This window comes from Pan paniscus, chromosome 11 (assembly GCF_029289425.2).
Source record: "Pan paniscus chromosome 11, NHGRI_mPanPan1-v2.0_pri, whole genome shotgun sequence".
Taxonomy (NCBI): domain Eukaryota; kingdom Metazoa; phylum Chordata; class Mammalia; order Primates; family Hominidae; genus Pan; species Pan paniscus.
The window spans coordinates 41,897,225-41,913,172 of record NC_073260.2 but is presented as its reverse complement, the minus strand read 5'-3'; the positions used below and the strand labels follow the sequence as shown (position 1 = coordinate 41,913,172).

Below are 15,948 nucleotides of genomic sequence, written 5' to 3'. Positions count from 1 at the left end.
GTAGTATTCCCTCCCAAGCTGTATCCCTCTATGTGCCAGGCATACAGTGATCTTCATATGCCTGATAACATTCCCCTCACAGAGGCGGCTTTCAGAAAAGGATATGGAGTTTGTGACAGTGACTGAAGATATGCATTTTAATGGTACAAAGATTGGAAGTGGGGCTGGGAACGGTAATCCCAGCACTTTGGGAGGCTGAGGCAGGCAGATCACTTGAGGTCGGGAGTTCGAGATCAGCCTGGCCAATATGGTGAAATGCCGTCTCTATTAAAAATACAAAAAATTAGCCGGGCATGGTGTCGGGCACCTGTAATCCCAGCCACTCAGGAGGCTGAGGCAGGAGAATCGCTTGAACCTGGGAGGCAGAGGTTGCAGTGAGCCAAGATCGCGCCACTGCATTCCAGCCTGGGCGCAACAGAGCGAGAGTCCATCTCAAAAAAAAAAAAAAAAAAAGGTTGGAGGTGGAATGACTCTTCAGTTTAGTCAGTTTGAGGGTGCATATCTTTTGGGTGATGTTCTGCCCATACCAGCCACCCATGTATTCCCCTAGCTCTGCAAATGCAGGGAACAGGGGGCACACAACGATTAGAAATGGTCATCCTCCTCCCGTAAATCTGAAGAAGAACCCTGGTTTTTGTTCTAGATCCGTCCTGAAATTCCTCGGGCAAATCTTTCCTTGCTCCGTGCCTCAGTTCCCCTAATGGGAGAGTGTGTGCACTGATGATCTCTAAGCATCCTTGCAGCTATAAACTTCTTTGACTCCCTAAGGTACTGGGGGCTGAGTTAAAGTGAAGCCCATGAGGATAACTCCAATCCCCCCAATAGGAATCTGCTTTAGCAGTAAGCCCACACCTAGAAGCCTGCTTATGTTTGAAGAAGAGAAGGGAACAATTGGTTGATGTTATGTTTCTTGAGATACCCATCTCCAGGGGCGACGTTCAAAATATTTAACCACCAGTGTGTTGTGAGCACAGACCCGTCAGGAGGTTAGAAGGCAGCGGGTAGGGCCAGCAGGGACTGTGGCCAGAGAGCATGCCCCGTCCTCCTCTTAGCTCTGCAGGGCACTGCTCACCTCGCTGCTTTCCTGGGCCTTTCTCCAGCTTTTTTTTTGGTCTGCCTCTTCCTGCCTGATTCTCCATCCAGGGCCCCAGCTTAACCCCCTTTTGGCTTCTTCTCTCTCCGGAGCCACCTGATACTCAACTCAACTCCTGTGAATATCTTTATGCATCCAAACAACAACTCAGTCATATTCATCATTCAGCAGATGCTCTTTCAGTGCCCTCTGTGCTCAGACTGGAGTCGGCTGCCTTGACCCCTCACCTCCTCTCCTTCAAAAATGTTAGAGGCAGGGATGGGCTGGAGGATTGAGACCTGAGTCCTAGCCTCTCTCTGCCCCTTGTCTGCCTTTGACCTTGGACAAGTCCCTCCCTGTCCTGGGGTTTCAGATTCCTTACATGTAAAATGAGGAACACCATGGATTCCATGAGCTCTGAGGTCCCTTCTGTTCGATGATGAGTTTCTGGAGAAGTGCAAGTCTTCAGCAGCTGACCACTCTCTCTTTCTCTCTCTCTCTTTCTCTCTCTCCTGCCCCCCACAACCTCCAATGTAGAATGCACTGCTGCCTGCAGGCCTGAGGCAGAAGGATCAGACCACCAAGGCGCCCACGGGCCCCTTTAAAAGAGAGGAGCTCTTGGATCACTTGGAAAAGCAAGCAAAGGAGTTTAAGGACCGAGAAGATCTGGTCCCCTACACAGGGGAAAAACGAGGTACTGAACAATGTTGCTGTTATAATATGCCACTCCCCATGCACCATTGAGTGCCGACTGTATGCCAGGCCCTGCCAGGCCCTGTGTTGGGCCAAATGTGACTGGGCCTCCTTGTCCTCATCCCTGCCTGGCCAAAACACCCAAACCCAACTTCAAAAGCATCTATGGATGATGTAGATTTCATGAAGTTTTGGGGGTAGACTGAGGAAAGACTCCTATCCACTCAAATCAGCAAAACTTTTCCCTAAACCCTCTTTCACTAGGATGTCCTGATTATTTTTTTACGCAAACCTAAACAGTTTTGAGAGTAAAAGAAGAAACTGTTAATGACGACATCAGGACTTTGGGAGACCGAGGCAGGCAGACCTCCTGAGGTCAGGAGTTCAAGACCAGCCTGGCCAACATGGCAAAACCTTGTTTCTACTAAAAATACAAAAATTAGCCGAGCATGGTGGCACAAGCCTGTAGTCCCAGCTACTCAGGAGGCTGAGGCAGGAGAATCGCGTGAACCCAGGAGGTGGAGGTTGCAGTGAGCCAAGATCGCACTACTGCACTCCAGCCTGGGCAACAGAGTAAGACTCCGTCTCCAAAAAAAAAAAAAAAAAAAAAAAAAGACATCAGGACATGAAGCCTAAGCAGGGACCATCCTATGCAAACCAGGGACTAGAGATGCACTAACCATCTCCACCCAGATTCTCTCTGCTCTTTCTCCAAAGTTCCTCTCTCTGGCAGCTGCAGCTTCCCTTCCTTCGTCTGTCCCATTATACTCTCTGCTCCAGCCTGAGGCAAGCCATCTTGAAGGCCCCAGGAAACAGAGAGGGCCTCCCTGACCATCCATTCTAAGACTTCCCGTTGCTCTCCAAACCCTCTGCCCCCCTCCAATATCCCCCTCATCCCATTGTTCCACAGGCCTCCTTCTGCTGTTCTCAAACTTTCCACCTCAGGACCTTTGCACATACTCCCTATGCCTGGAGTGCTGGTCCTGCTGCCCAGCTCCATGCTGTCTTCTTCATGGCTGGCTCCTCCTGCCCGGTAAGATATAATAGTCAGAAACAGCCTGGAGCTACATTTATTTGAGTTGCAATCCTGGCACTACCACTTACTAGCTGTGTGAACATATGTAAATGTTTTAACCTACTGTGCCTCCATTTTCTTCTCTGTAAAACAGGGATGATGAAAATACCAGCCTCATGAGGTTGTAATGAAGGTTAAGTGAGTTCAGATCTCTGTCAGGCGCTTAGAACAGCATCTGGCAGGAAATGAATTCTACTTAAGTATTAGTTGTTATTATTGTCCTTTGGGTCTCAACTGTACAGTCTTCTCTTTCAGGGAAGCCATCCCTGTCTACTCTGTTCAGGACAGGCAGTCCCTCTCCAACTTCCTGGCTTGGTTATTTTCCAACACAGGAGCCTATGTGTGTCCTTCAGAGCAACTCACATCTTATCAGCATCTCTTTATTTTTCATCTGTCTCTCTCACTAGCCTGTAAACTCCCTGAGGGCAACCACTTGGGCTGTTTTTGCTCAAGTGGTACTCCCAGCATGCAGCCAGTGCGAGGCCTGCCATATAGTAGGGGTGAGTAGAGAGTTGTTGGATGAATGGATGAGCTAAAATTAAATAAATGTTTAATGGATTTGTGCACTACTTCATTAGAATACCAGCTACAGGAATGCAAAGACCATATCTGTCTTGTTCATCATTTTGTTCCTGGCACCTAATAAATCCGTAGCACATAGAAGGCACCTAATAAATATTTGTTGAATGAAAGCACTAATTCTAATTAATTAATTGTGTAATTAATTGTTTCTTTTCAGTCTCTTCCATTCCCTCCACCCCTAAGAATGCAAGCATCGTGAGCCCCGGGTCCACATCTGTGGCTGGCTCCCCTGTATCGCAGTTGCATTTGCACAATGCCCGGCACTAAGTAGCTGCTTCATAAAATGAGGACGCACATGGGGGTAGACATTGTGCAGAGGACTTCGAACCATTCCAGATCCTGGACTTGGAGCTCAGTCCAGGTTTCACTGAAAACTGGAAGTCCAGGGAGGCCTAAGGGGCATCTAGATTATAGAACTTCTGAATTTTGAAAGGATCGCGTGGTCAGAGGGATCCTGGAGGGGGTGGCAGGAGAGAAGGTGAGGACGAGGGCAGGGAGTGGGGATGGGCAGCAGACCTGGGTGGACACCTAGCGAGGTGAGTCATTGCTGGCGTCCACTTCCTCATGTACCCACACCCCTCCCAGGGGAGGACCTGGAGGATGGTGTGAGGGATGGGGAAGGGAGTCTGAACGGTACACAAATCAGTCCTGCCACTCCTCCAGCTCTGGACTGGGCAGAGCTGGGAAAAGCTCTCTAGCCTCCCAGAGCTGGACTGTCTTCATGAAAAACCAGGCTGACCAAGGAGAATAGTTAGCATTCATTCTACTTCCATACAGCAACAAGCCCAAAAGACTCATCATCATCGTCATCATCATCATCATCATCTTGGAGTATTTGAATGCTAGTTGTTGGAGTTCTTATGACTTGAATAAGTGGAGGTCTCAGAGCCAGTGGGGCAGGAGACCCTCCAGCTCTGACTGGCAGGCTCAGGGCCATTCACTCCAGCCTCTACCAAGCACTTCCCCCACACCAGGCCTACAGTCAGCTTGGGCTGCTGGGAAACAGCACCCCACACCGTAAGACCTGATAGTATGTGGGAAGAGCCATAAACTGGCACAAAGCCCTGAGGAATTTGGAAAGGGAGGCCTTCTCATTCAAGTGGGAGAGACCAGAATATAGCTCCAGGCAGGATGTTTTCATTAGAATTAGATTTGGCTGCATGTGCTGGGGGGAAAAATAAAAGTAACAGAGACTTAATCAAGGAATTTAATTTTCTTAGGCTTTCCAGGGCTAGTAAGGCATATTCCTTAGCATCGTGGATCACAACCCTTTCTGGCTTTTCATTCTGCCACCCCTACAACCTGTCTTTGTCCTCATGGTCTATGTGGCTGCTGAAGCTCCAGCCATCACATTCACATGCCACTAGTAAGATGAAGGGAAGAAGTCTAGGTACCTCTTACAGTGGCTCAGAGTTGCCATCCTCACTGGAGGAACCTGTTATGGGGTATAATAAACCACAGGTCTTAAATATTTATTGAATATTCATCTCAGCCATTGCATTAGTCATTTTAATACTTGAGTTCCTTTTTAGGGGTTTTATTTTCCTTGTGTGTTTTCCTCTTTTCTGGATCCCTGGAATCTGATATTAACAGAGGTTATGATACATTTTTTCCCCAAATGATTCTGTTGTGTGTTTTGCTGATAGAGGTAATTGATATTTGCTGTAAACAGTTTACACAATAAAGCTAATTAATTCACAATCATTTCCTCACTGAAAATAAGCACTGATCCCATTTTAGGGAATATCTTTCTGGACATTTCTCTATGCGCTTCCCACTCCCTCTCAACCTTCACCACTACGACCCTGGTATTGCACCCACACCGACCTCCTAATCATCTCTGTACCTCCACCCGCCCTCCCTTCAGCTTATCCTCCATCAACAGCTACTGTGAGCTGTGTAGGTTTTTGTAAATTGAGGTAAAACTTATATAACATAAAATTAACCATTTAAAAATGAACAATCCACAACATTGTGCAACCACCACCTCTATCAAGGCCCAAAACACTTTTATTGCTCCAAAATAAAACCCTGTACCTATTACAGTTAGTTACTCTCCCACTCCCTCTGCCCCAGCCCCTAGTACCACCAATCTGTATCTATGGATTTACTTATTTTGTATATTTTCTACAAATGAAATCATACAATATGTGACTTTGTGTGTCTGGCTTCTTTCACTGAGCACAATGTTTTCCAGACTCATCCATGTTGTAGCACGAATCAGTGCTTTATTCCTTTTTATACCTGAATGATATTCCACAATTTGTGTATCCATTCATCCACTGGTAAACATGCCAGTTATTTCCACCTTCTGGCTATTGTGATTAATGCTGATTTGAACATTCTTGTAGAAGTATTTGTTTGAATACCTGTTTTTAATTCTTTGGGAGTATATACCTATGGGTGGAATTGGTGAATGATATAGTAATTCTATGTTTAATTTTTTGAGTAACTGCTAAACTTCTTTTCCATAGCAACCATACCACTTTACACTCCAATCAGCGATGCACGAGGGCTCCAATTTTCCACATTGTTGCCAACATGAATTTTCCATTTTTTAAAATTGTAGCCATCCTCATGGGTGTGAAGTGGTATCTCATTGTAGTTTTGATTTGCATCTCCCTAACAAGCCATGATGTTGAGCATCTTTTCATGTGCTTGTTGGCCATATGTACATCCTCTTTGGAGAAATGTTTATTCAAGTCTTTTACCCATTTTTAAATTGGGTTGTTTTTCCTTTTGTTGTTGAGTTGTAAAAGTTCTTTCTGTATTCTAGATACTAGACCTTATCACATATATGATTTGTGAATATTTTTCCCCTTCTGTATATTGTCATTTCAATTTCTTGATAGTATCCTTAGATGCTCAAAACTTTTAAATTCTGATGAAGTCCAGTTGATCTATTTTTTCTTTTGTTGCTTGTGTTTTTGTTATCATATCTAGGACTCCACTGCCAATTCTAAGGTCATAGAGACATACCCTTATGTTTTCTTCTAAGAATTATATATATATATATATATATATATATATATTTTTTTTTTTTTTTTTTTTTAGATGGAGTCTTGCTCTGTCTCCCAGGCTGGAGTACAGTGACACAATCTTGGCTCACTGCAACCTCCACCTCCCGGGTTCAAGTGATGCTCCTGCCTCAGCCTCCTGAGTAGCTGGGACTACAGGCACGCACCACCACACCCGGCTAATTTTTGTATTTTTAGTAGAGATGGGGTTTTGCCATGTTGGCTAGGCTGGTCTCGAACTCCTGACCTCAGGGGATCTGCCCATCTCACCCTTCCAAAGTGCTGGGATTACAGGCATGAGCCACTGCGCCCAGCCTGAATTTTATAGTCTTAACTTATATTTAAGTCATTCCATTTTGAGTTCAACTTTACATATGGTGTGAAATAGGGGTCCAACTTCATTCTCTTGCTTGTGGATATTCAGTTGTCTCAATACCATTTGTTGAAGCGATTATTCTTTCCCCATTGAATGCACCTTGCACCCTAGTTGAAAATCAATTTGCTATAGATGTTTGGGTTTCTTTCTGGACTCTGAATTCTATTTCATTGTCTATCTATCTATCCTTATGCCAGCACTACGCTGTTTAGCTTTTTAGTAAGTTTTGAAATCAATAAGTATGAGTGCTCTAACTTTGCTCTTTTTCAAGATTGTTTTGGCATTTGTGGCCCGTAATTCCATATGAATTTAAGGATCACCTTTTCTGTTTCTGGGAAAAGGACTGTTGGAACTTTGATAAGGATTATATTGGATCTGTAGATTGCTTTTGGTAGCATTGCCATCTTAATAATGTTAAGTGTTCCAATCCAAGAACTTAAAATATTTTTTCATTTATTTAGGTCTTTAATTTCCTTCAGTAATGTTTTATAATTTTCATTGTACAAGTCTTTCACCCCTTTGGTTGAATTTATTCCCAAGTTTTATTCTTTGGATGTATTACAAATGAAATTGTTTTCTTAATTTCCTTTTCAAATTTTTCATTGCTGATGTACAGAAACACTGCTAATTTTTGTATGTTGATCTTGTACCCTGCAATATTGCTGACTTTGTTAGTTCTAATAGGTTTTTTTGTGTGGAAATTCAGGGTTTTCTATACATAAGATTATGTCTTCTACAAATAGAAACAATTTTACTTCTTCCTTTCCAGTTTGGATTCCACTGACTTCTTTTTCCTGTCTATTTATTCTGACTGAAACTTCCAGTGCAATGTTGAATAGCAGCAGTAAAAGTGGGCACCCTTGTCTTGTTCCTGATCTTAGGGGATCATTTCCTCACTTCTATCAGGTCCCAGGTCACAGGCTGTCATCTCAGTGAGGCGTCCTCTGACTAGCCTTCCCAAAACAGCGGTGCCCACCCCACCCACAACCCATCCTGTCATCTTCTAGGCCCTTGTCCTGCTTTGTCTTCCTCCATAATGCTTAATACCATTCCATATCTTTATACGTTTATTATCTCTCTCCTTTCACTACATCAGAAGCTTTTGAGGATTTTACTCACTGCTGTCCCCTAGCCCCCAGAAAGGTGCCTGGCACATAGGAAGCACTCAATAAATGTTGTTGAGTAAATAAATATACATATGCAATTTCTCATAAATGGAATTAAATTGTTCATGCTACTTTGTAAGCTTGCCTTTTTCACACAACATTTTTCCTAGGCATTCTCCTTCTTAGTAAGTAGCAATCGCCATCATCCTTTATACTAACTGCTGGAAGTCCATTGCATGGATGCACCATAATTTCTTCACCAGTTCCTATGGGTGGGCATGACAGTGACTGTCCTCATATGTACCTCTTTACTCCCCTTATTCTGTTATGAATCTGACACTTTAAAAATATGATAATGAGGCAAGGATGCATTATTTTTCTCCCTTTTCATATTTTATTTGTTTGTTTAGAAATGTTTATACATTTTTCTCTCATTTCCCAAGGTCTCAGAACCTTTGGTTAAGGTATCCCATACCCTGGCATTCTATTATATTTTTCTTTCATATTTTTTTCCTACTTACAGATTGTTTGGTCATGACCAGTGCTTTTGATAGAGGGTAGTCAGCTTGGACCAAGTTATAAAATCATTCTTTTCAAGTGTGAGGGGTGCTGTGTTGGAGATCCCTGATTCCTGTTCTTTGGAGAAGTTGGTCCCCAGAGGGAGAAACCTGAAGGGACTCTCAGCATGGAGGGACCCACAGGGCTCTACAATGGTCCACGCAGGGCCATCACCAGAGGCTGCTCCATTGCAGCCACTCCCGTGACAGGTCCCCTGTGTGTTTTCAGGAAAGGTCTGGGTTCCTAAGCAGAAGCCACTGGATCCTGTGCTGGAAAGTGTGACTCTGGAACCAGAGCTGGAGGAAGCCTTGGCAAATGCTTCAGATGCAGAACTCTGTGACATTGCAGGTAAGAGGCATTCCAGGAGCTTTCCACATCCTCCAGAAGGATTTGACCCACATCTGCAGGGAGCCTTGTAGGGCTCATTTCAGCATGAACACCTTCTCTATTTCTAACAAGAACTAGAGGAGACCGAGAGTGTTCAAACAACAATCCATTCTCAAAAACCAAAACAAGGAAAATAGAGAGAAAACCACGCAAACCCACCACACCAGGGAGCCATCTGCTGTTGCCATGAGACCCCATGCCAGAGGGACGTGGGTGTATCTCAGGGAGAGCCCACAGATGCCCTTTCCCAGCCATTAGCGTTGAATCCTGCCCAAACCATTTGGGAAGAGAGGACAGAGGGAAAACAGACAGAGGGCCTCTGGTGTCTTTGGCTTGGGAGGCTCACTAAGGGCTTGATTTTTGCAACTTTCCACTTTGCCTGCAATTGGCTCAGTGAGCCAGCTTTGAGGGGTCACCCTTGTATATCGCATATTTGCCCCATGCCCTCCATCTTCATATGTGTTTCCATACGATCTTCACAAACTACCCCCAAAACTCCAGAAGGTGGCCTGATATTCAGAGCCCTTTGCCCCCCTCCCCGCCTCCCCCGACTTCTCTGCTGCTCCTGTCTAGTCTCTGTCCCACTGCTGTGGTGTTCCATCCCCACAGGAAGGTCAGGCTCTGGCCACATCCGGCACCTTGTGCACTCCCTCCCCACCTACTGTGCTCTCTGATCCAGGGAGTGGGTGGGTTTTTATTCTGCAGGCTTGGAGACTGCTAATCATAGCCCAGGTGATGGCAGGAGGGTGGGCGGGGTGGGGAAAGGCTCGAGGCAGGTGGGCAGGGGAGAGGGTAGAAGGAGATGCCTGTGACTGATTGGCTGTGAGAGTGAGGTAGAAGAGTCAAGCAGGGTAACCTCAGACACTAAGTGGTGTTGGTGCCATTAGTGATGGATGGCAAGGGAGGAGCAGGAAGAGGGGAGATACAGAGTTCAGTTTACAACCTGTGGCACTTGAGGCACCTGTGGGCCACCCAAGTAGGGTCAGTTGTATAGGAAGTTCTGGAGTGCTACAGGGGGTTCCCATTCAAGATAGAGATTTGGGCATCATTAGTGTTGTCAAGCTCCAGAAAGAATACATGGCCCTCGTAGAAGCCTTTGGTGGTGGGGGTTGGGGGCGGGGGTGCAAATCGTGGAAATGGGGCAAAGCTAGAATGTGGATCAGTTAGCCACAAATAGGCTGAGAACCAAAGGCCAAATCAAGATGGGCAGAATTGGATGCAGGAGCCACAGAGACGGAGTGAGGGTTCAGGGCTGGCCAGGAGACTCAGAGGCATGTAAGCCCAGAGGCCACGGCAAAGGTGGGAGGGCACCAGCACCAGCACCAGGGACTTGACAGGCCACAGCTGCCTTCTGCGACTTGTGAGTAGTGTTGTGCATGACTTTGGTGACATTCGTTCAGGGGTGGGGGAGCCACTGGGGGATGTGCAGGGGCAGTGAGAAGACTCAACTATACACAAGGGGCACTCTGGGTGGTGACAGGTGAAGCCAGGTCTGGGGGACCTGAGGAGTGAATGCGGAAAGCCAGTGTGTAGATCCCAAGTCCAGACAGCCCTTTCCTCAGGAGACAGGGAATTTGAAGGACAAAGGGCAATGGCTTGAAGGGTATTGGGACTGAGAGAGAATGGTTTTCCCTTTCACTATGAAGTACAGAAGCAGTGAGTGCTTCACCCAGCTGGGAAGGTAGCACTTAACTCCGGAACCTAGTTTGCTAGGGCAGGGATTTATTCTGTCAGAAGCCACACGAGTCACAGTAGATCCTCCATTGAGCCCGTATATTATACATCACACTTCAACCAAACCATCTCCCCGAAGTCCCTTGAGGTCGGGTTAATCTGTGAGGCAGGGAGGTGGCTGATGCCTTGGTGCCGCATCTCCACATGGACTGGGGCTGTTTTTACCCTGGACTTTCTCCTCCAATCACCCTTCATGACGTCACTCCCCTCATTAGGCAGCTCAAAGGGATTATCAAATGACTGCCGGCGCCTGCGGTTCCTGTGCCAGGTCAGAGCTGCAACTCTGTGCTACGTTTCTGTGTGGCTTTCTTGAAACTACTTCTCTTTATTTTTGTTGGCGTGGCTATTTATTGTTATCTTTAACGACGCAATATCCTGCCGAAGTCTGGGAAGGAGAGGGGAGCTGTAAGTCTACACCAGTGTTAACTGGCTAACCTTGGATGCCTGTCATTTGATGTTGGACATTTGAAAGATGGCAGCATCTCTGGGGAAGGAGGGACTGAACACTTTTGACCACCTACCATGTCCCAGGTTCTATGTGAGTTGCTCTCAAGACCTTATTGCATTTATTGACCAAAACAATCCTATGAAGGAAATTTTATTACTGTCCCCATTTTACGGATGGAGAAAGTAGGCAAGGTGTGGTTAAATGCCTTGCCCAAAGGGTTTAAACCCAGGCAACTTCATTCTAGGGCCTATGTGCAGCATCATCACCCAGTGTCACCTGAGTGAAGCCCTCCAGGGTAGGGGAGGACACAGAGCACAGAGGGTAGGCAACAGAGGGTGATGGGCAAGGCTGGAGAAGTTGGCTGGGGACCCGGGGAGGGGGTCACATTAGAAAAGGCTCTGGATGCCACACCAAGGAGATGAAACTTGGGACTAGGGGCATGAGGGAGAGCTAGATGGAAGCAGGAGTTTGAGTGGAGAGGAGGGGGTGTTCTGGAGGATGGGGGAATGGAGGAGGCAGGTCTTCGACGAGGCCAAGGCCTGGGCAGAGCTGTGGGATTGCATCTGAGATGCAGCTTCACCAAGAGCCCAGCTGTTCCTCGTGCCGGCTCAGAGGCCGAGCAGCTGAGATGGTACCAGGCTTTCTAGCCTGAGGCAGCAGAAAACAGGCTGGGTGGCTGATGAGGAGTGCTCTGCCGAGAGCTGACTTCAGAAACTCCGCATGAGATGAAGGCTGGACTTCGAACATGGTGTTGGAGGTGCTGGGCGGAGCAGGCCCACCAGAGAGTGGTGGGTGGTTGGAGCCTTTTTCACAGAGCGGGTGACTGGGGCCAAGAGTGTGGGTGACTCACTGGAGGAAGAAGAGTAGGGAGAGGAGGACATGGGGCGGCCAGGTCACCTGTAGTCGGTATGGCCTGTCTCCCAAGTGGAACATTTCCATCAGCTCAGCTCTGGCTTGCTCACTCACACACACAGTCAGTGCTGTCCATTTAGTCTCTGGACTAGGCCCTGGCAAAAGAATGGTAAGAAAACAGCCCAGTTTCCACCCTCACAGAGTCTACGTTAAACAAACACCAGGTAAGTATGAAATGACAAATGAGAGTGAGCGTCTGAACAGAATCAGTACAGCGTGTGAGGGAGGCACTTGGGGTAGGGCTGGGGGAGACCAGGGAAGAGCTATGGAGAAGAGCCTAGAAGCAGAAGAGTAGCAGTGAGAAAGTGCGGAGAAGGTCCAGGGCTTGGGAGCGGCAGGAGCAGCGGTTCTGGGCTGGGGAGGGCAGGCCGGTCTGAACGGAGTGGCGTGGCAGGCTTGCTATCTGCTGATGGGAGGAGCCTGGAGGGCAAGCTCAGGTGTGCCCTCCTAACTCACGTGTGACACGGGTGAGGTGCATCACTCATGCATTCACCTAACTGCTCACTAAGCCAGTGCACATTATTGAACTCCTACTGTATACTAGGATGAACAGGAGCCAGTCCTTGCCTTTGGGAGGCCCAGGAGGTGATGAGGAGGACAGACGAGAAACATGTATTTTTTTTTTAACCTTAAAATCTTTTATCACTTCAACATGTAGATTTCAACATTAAAAGCGTCCCGCTGGGCAACAAGCAGAGTGCACAGGTTCCTGGCAGGGCTAAGTTCTTGGCGCATAGCCTACAGGGTTGTAGGTCAGAGGCTGCTGGGAGTCAGCAAGCACTTGTAATTCGCAGTGCCTCCCCTGCCCACTCAGGGAGGTGATGCTGGCTGGCTTTAGGGACCCTTCAGGTGGGGCAGGACCCAGGAAGGAAGTGGGGTAGGGAGACTCATCGTTTAGATGGGACAGCCTTGGGCCACTCACCCCCAAGGGCAGTTGGCAACCTGGGGGTCTTGCAGCTATCAGAGACAGGCTTAGCCAGGCCACCCCCTGGCTTCTGGCTACTTCCGTGTGCTTAGGCACCTGTCCTGCTACCCTGCCAGTGGCAGGGTGTATCTTATCCAGGAGCAGCTCAACTGCATCCAAGTCCTGGGCCGGAGCCAGTTTCTCCCACCTGTCCCTGGGATGCAGGAGAACATCTTCCAGCCATCTGCCCAGAGCCAGCCCGAGCAGCTGGCAGCAGGAGGAGCCGGGGATGTGTGCTGTTATCTCCCTGCGTCCTGAGTGGAATTACCAAATGAGTGAACTCTGCCAAGGCAGGGAGAGGAAACAGAACTCAATGTTCTTTTTCAGAGTTCAAAAATAGTCCTTTTTGAGTTTTGAGGAAGATCTAGACTTAAAAAAAAAAAAAAAAATCAAGTTCCCCAGTGCTAAATTCAGCCTTGCCAATATCTACAAAGAATGAAGCAACAGGCAATGTTGATGTGCCGTTTTCTCCCGTCACTCACTCCTGTTGACGTGGAGTGTGGCACAAAACCAAGTGAGAGGGAAAGTTGCGATTTTGTGCCTAGGGCTGGCAGAAGGTAATACTAGCCCCAGGCATTCTGCCCATCAGTGGAAATCTAGCTGGGCCCTTCCCTTCCTTCCTCTTTCCCTTCTTTCTTCTTTTCGTCCTTCCTTTTTGTAATTCTAATTTCCTCTGAGCTGCAAAATGGTTTTATTTCTTCTTAGCCCTGCTGTTAACATATGTAACCTCCTAGAATAAATATATGTTATCTGTCCTTAGGATGCCAAAGTCAAGGGGAAGTTTTAGAACGTTAGAACTGCTAGTGACCTAGTGAATGAGAATACTAACTTAAAAGCCATGAGAGTCCTTGCTGTATGGTTTTGGCGAACCATTTCCCTCTTGAGCTTGCTGGAAAAGTTGGGGGTGGGGGGTCTACCACAGCTACCCTGGATGCTGTTTGTTTGTTTTTAGACAGAGTCTCACTCTGTTGCCCAGGCTGGAGTGCAGTGGCGTGATCTCGGCTCACTGTAACCTCCACCTCCCAGGTTCAAGCAATTCTCCTGCCTCAGCCTCCCGAGTAGCTGGGATCACAGGCGTGTGCCACCATGCCCTGCTAATTTTTGTATTTTTAGTAGAGACAGGGTTTCACCATGTTGGCCAGGCTGGTCTTGAACTCCTGGCCTCAAGAGATCCACCCACCTCGCCCTCCCAAAGTGCTGGGATTACAGGCATGAGCCACTGTGCCCAGCCCCTGGATACTTACTGTAAAAGTCAAACAGGATAAAAACATGAGAAATTGTTGTGTCACTAAGTCCTATGGGTAGGTAAGAGATCAGTTTAAACACTCCATTTTACAAGTGAGAAAACTGAGCGTCCCCCCAGCCCCCAAAAAGGAAGTGACCTATACAGGGTTACCCAGAAAATTCATACCAAGGCTCAGCCTGAAACGCAGGTCTGCTTCCTCTTGGTCTCCCAGCAGTCTCTTGTAACTTCGCCGCCTCCATCCCTTTTCTAGACCATCACAGGAAGCTGGCATCTGTGTGCCAAATGCACTTTCTATTTTCCACCTCTCTCCACTCTAAGCCACACCAGTCAGCCATATGAGGCTACATCTTTTATATGATCCCCGCAAAACCTGTACGAAACTCCAGCACATCCCAGAACCCCCGTGAGCTGCTCCGTGGGAGCTGGAGAGCCTGCCCCAGAATGGGACTCCTTCTTGGTGATCTGATTCACCTGCTGCTGACTGAGGCCTCAGCTTCTGTTGCCCACGTAGATGCAGCCTAAATTAAAACCCACGAGAGCTTGAAAAAATGCAGATGCCTCTCTCCCCACCAGTTCTCTTAGTGATGAACAAGCAAGTCTAATTTTAGCAGAGAAGAATCTTAGAATGTGAGAAACAGAAAGGACTTTGAGATCATCTCATCTTGTGGTTTTCGACTCTCACTCAGCAACAGAATCACCTGAGGAGGTTTAAAAAAAAAAAAAAAATCGGCCGGGCGTGGTGGCTCCAGCCTGTATCCCAGCACTTTGGAAGTCCAAGACAGGTGGGTTACTTGAGGGCAGGAGTTCAAGACCAGCCCGGGCAACATGGTGAAACCCCGTCTCTACTAAAAATACAAAAATTAGCTGGATGTGGTGGCACGTGTCTGTAATCCCAGCTACTTGGGAGGCTGAGGCAGGAGAATCGCTTGAGCCCGGGAGGTGGAGGTTGCAGTGAGCCAAGATCATGCCATTGCACTCCAGCCTGTGCCACAGAGCGAGACTCCGCCTCAAAAATTTAAAAAAAAATATATATATATATATCTCTCTCTCTCCAGAGATTCTGATTGGTTGGTCCAGGATGGAGAGAGGCACTGATATGGTCTTAAAGCTCCCTGGGTGATCCATGTGTGCAGCCTTGACCGAGAGCCACTGGTCTTGTCTCAAGCTCTCATTGGAAAGAGAGGTTGAAGCCTAGACAGGGGAGGGGAATTGCCCAAGATCACACTGACATCAGGGGCATGGTCAGGGCTGGAACTTGGGTTTCCTGACTCTTCATTAAGGGCTCCCATATTGTGTCTCTAACAGGAAACCATATCTAATCAAATGACTTGGATATTTTTTTAAAATCATCACCAAATATTTGCTAAATACCGTATTCAGGGAGAGGTGGAAGAGAAAATATCCTTCTCTGACCTCCAGAAGCCTACAGTCTAGTAGCAGAAGCAGACGTGTATCTAGATATGTCTAACACCACATAGATTCTGAGGCATACACCAGGTGCTGTGGGAGAATTAGAGAGGGAGAGGAGGAATCCAGGAAGACTCCCTGGAGGAGGAACAGTTACTCCTAGTCTTGAAGGATAGGGCCATAGAGTTGTTAGATAAAATACAGTATGTTCAATTGAATTCAAATTTCAGAGAACAACAAATATGTCCCAATATTGAATGGGGCGTACTTAGCTAAAAAAAAAATTTGGTGTTGGCCGGGCGAGGTGGCTCACGCCTGCAATCCCAGCACTTTGGGAGGTCAAGGTGGTGGATCAAGAAGTCAGGAGTTCA

The 15,948-nt window shown here is 47.2% G+C and overlaps 1 protein-coding gene across 1 annotated transcript in view; it reads left to right on the top strand.

Moving 5' to 3' along the window:
• The window catches only part of TMOD1 (tropomodulin 1), a 100,020-nt gene that overhangs the window by 42,934 nt on the left and 41,138 nt on the right, over positions 1-15,948 (top strand). Inside the window, exons 3-4 of the mRNA XM_003820614.5 lie at positions 1,610-1,766; positions 8,708-8,827. Coding sequence (XP_003820662.1) covers positions 1,610-1,766; positions 8,708-8,827 — 277 coding nt within the window. The remainder of the gene's footprint in view (positions 1-1,609; positions 1,767-8,707; positions 8,828-15,948) is intronic.